This window comes from Nestor notabilis, unplaced genomic scaffold, assembly GCF_000696875.1.
Source record: "Nestor notabilis isolate BGI_N333 unplaced genomic scaffold, ASM69687v1 scaffold15715, whole genome shotgun sequence".
NCBI classification, from domain to species: Eukaryota; Metazoa; Chordata; class Aves; order Psittaciformes; family Psittacidae; genus Nestor; species Nestor notabilis.
In genome coordinates this window covers 39878-42439 of record NW_009928974.1, presented here as the reverse complement: position 1 = coordinate 42439, position 2562 = coordinate 39878, and the positions used below count along the sequence as shown (strand labels likewise).

The window sequence follows — 2562 nt, the reverse complement described above, 5'->3', positions numbered from 1 at the left end:
GGGACTGGGGGAGGGCGCGGCGGAGGGAAGGGAGCGGAGACGTGGAGGTAACGGGAAGGAGAGGCGAGCGGGAAATAAAGAGGATAAAACTGACTGGGGAAGTTCCGTAAGGGATGAAGACAGAGTCTGTGAGATACCTGATGCTTTTCTATATCTGATGAGCAGGAGGAGTGTTTGTGTGTATGGGAGATACTCCTTTAGGTGTATGCAGCCCATGTGCATCCTGAACAAAATGAGTATTTCAGGCTTGCTTTAGCAGCGGGAAATCGTGCAGATATTCCACTTTGAGGCTATTGGGATCCTGAGCATCCTTGAAGCTGCTTTTGTTACAGCAGATTTGCCCAGGGGCCATTGTGCTCTTCAGGGAGGAAGATGGGGACCATAAGGGAAAACAAAAAGTGTTGTGTAACGCAAGGAAGACGTTATAGAATCGTGGAATTTCTCAATTCTGTGGACAGGCATCAGGGGAAGAAAATGAAGTATTTTGAGTTGATGTTGCAATAAAAAATAAATGGGAAGTTATTGTGGAGTCGTTTCTGGCTACCATGATCAGGGAGACCTATGTGTATTTTTAATTCTGCTATTTAAGACAGCACTGGGCAGGAAATACCACTGCAGTTCCCCTGGGTAGGAAACACTGGCCACTCCTGTTCCCCTCAAGGGCAGCATGTTCTCCTATTGAACGTTTTTAATTGTGTGTAATGTTTTCTGGCACTTTAATTCTTGCCCCAAGCACTTCTAAATCTAAACCATATTGTAGTTTTATTTAAGCAAAACCCAAAATGCATATTACATATTGCAGAAAAGCCTTCCTTATGTCGTACTAATTATTCAGCTAAATGGTTCATGAGTGGACCTTGGAGCTTGTGGTTCTTCATAGGATCATCCAATGGTACCAGGCAGCTGCTCACTCACCCCTGCTTCAGTGGCATGGGGAGAATTGGAAAAACAAGTTAGAACCTGTGGGGTTTATCTCAACTACAGGTTGAGATAAGAACAGTTTAATAATTAAAATGAAGTACATTATAACACTAATACTACTAGTAATAATTAAAAGGGAAATAACAAAGAAAGAGATCAAACTAAACCGAAACCCCAACAAACAACAGTGATGCAGAAGGCAATTGCTCACCACCTGCTGACCGATGCCCAGCCTGTCCCTAAGCAGCAATTGCCCCCCATCCCACAGCCAGCTCCCCCCAGTTTATATACTGGGCATGGCGTGCTGTGGTATGGAATAGCCCTTTGGCTAGTTTGGGTCAGGTGTCCTGTCTCTGCTTCCTCCTGGCTTCTTGTGCCCCTCCTCACTGGCAGAGCATGAGAGACTGTAAAGCTCTTTGATCAGGGTAAGCATTACTTAGCAACAGCTAAAACATCGGTGTGTTATCAGCATTGTTCTCAGAGTAAAGCTGAAACACAGCACTGCACCAGCTATTAGGAAGAAAATTAACTGTATCCCAGCCAAAACCAGGACAGCTTCAGTTTAAGAATGTCTTTATATGCTTTCAGTTGGCCATATGGTTGATATAGGTGTACTATTTTGTGAGTGTATACATGATAGAATTGATGTATAAATAAAAAAAAGACCTAATATAATGAATTTAGTGAGGAGACTTTCAGCATTGTTTGGTGGCTGCTATGTGGGAAGTCACTATGTCTTTATGATCACTTCCTAGTTTACTCAGACATCTTTTAGGAGTGCTGAAGCATTAGAATTCATTATATTTGCTATTCCTTTGTGGTAAACAGAAACATTATTTGCAGAAGCTTTTTAGATGTTACTGCAAAATTGGAGAAATAAGCATCATACAGAATTTTTGTACAGGTCTGGTAAAACAGATTTATAGTTTCATTTCTAATAGTACATTTGTAATATAACATTTGCTAATGTTTAAAATTAAACCACACATTTTCTTTTTTTCTTTAATTATAAAATTGAAATGTTTTATTAAAAGGACCTTTAATAATTGAAGTTCCAGTTTTCACCTTTACTAGCATACTTCATTAGAAAAAACCCTATTACTGTTCCCTTTAGTCTCGCAAATAAAGGGAGGCGGTTACGTAAATAAGTGAGTAACACTTTCTGTAAAACAGTGTTAAATATATGAAAAGTGCCAGAAGATTAAAAAAAAACTTTTCCATGTAACAGTATTTAACAGTTTTCAGCATTTTATGGAGTTGAATTGTGTGATTTGTTAGGATTACAACCTTAATTTGGTTAATAAAAATCTTTAGCTGCATCATGTTTGCATTTTACATTTCTTAGACTTTTTTATTCTTTGTTTTGTAGCAAAGTACCAATATAGATGTAGTTCGTTTTCCATGTGTGGTTTACATAAATGAAGTACGTGTCATTCCTCCAGGAGTGAGAGCTCACACAAGTTTGCCTGACAATAGGGCTTATGGGTAAGTGAAAGGTAGCAGGTATCCATGCGGGGACACCTTTTTCTTGAACTTGTGTATCTCAATAGAACCTCCAATATAAAAGTGTAAAATGCATTTATGTCTCTGCTGAACTTGTAATTATTTTGGGGAATTACTTAAAACAGTATAATTTAAAGT

General features: G+C 39.0%; 1 protein-coding gene across 1 annotated transcript in view; it reads left to right on the top strand.

Moving 5' to 3' along the window:
* Nucleotides 1-2290: 2290 nt before the first annotated feature.
* Nucleotides 2291-2562, top strand: part of KIAA1429 (KIAA1429 ortholog) — a gene marked incomplete at its 5' end in the record, with an annotated part of 21064 nt that continues 20792 nt past the window's right edge. The window contains one exon of the mRNA XM_010014783.1: nucleotides 2291-2406. Coding sequence (XP_010013085.1) covers nucleotides 2291-2406 — 116 coding nt within the window. The remainder of the gene's footprint in view (nucleotides 2407-2562) is intronic.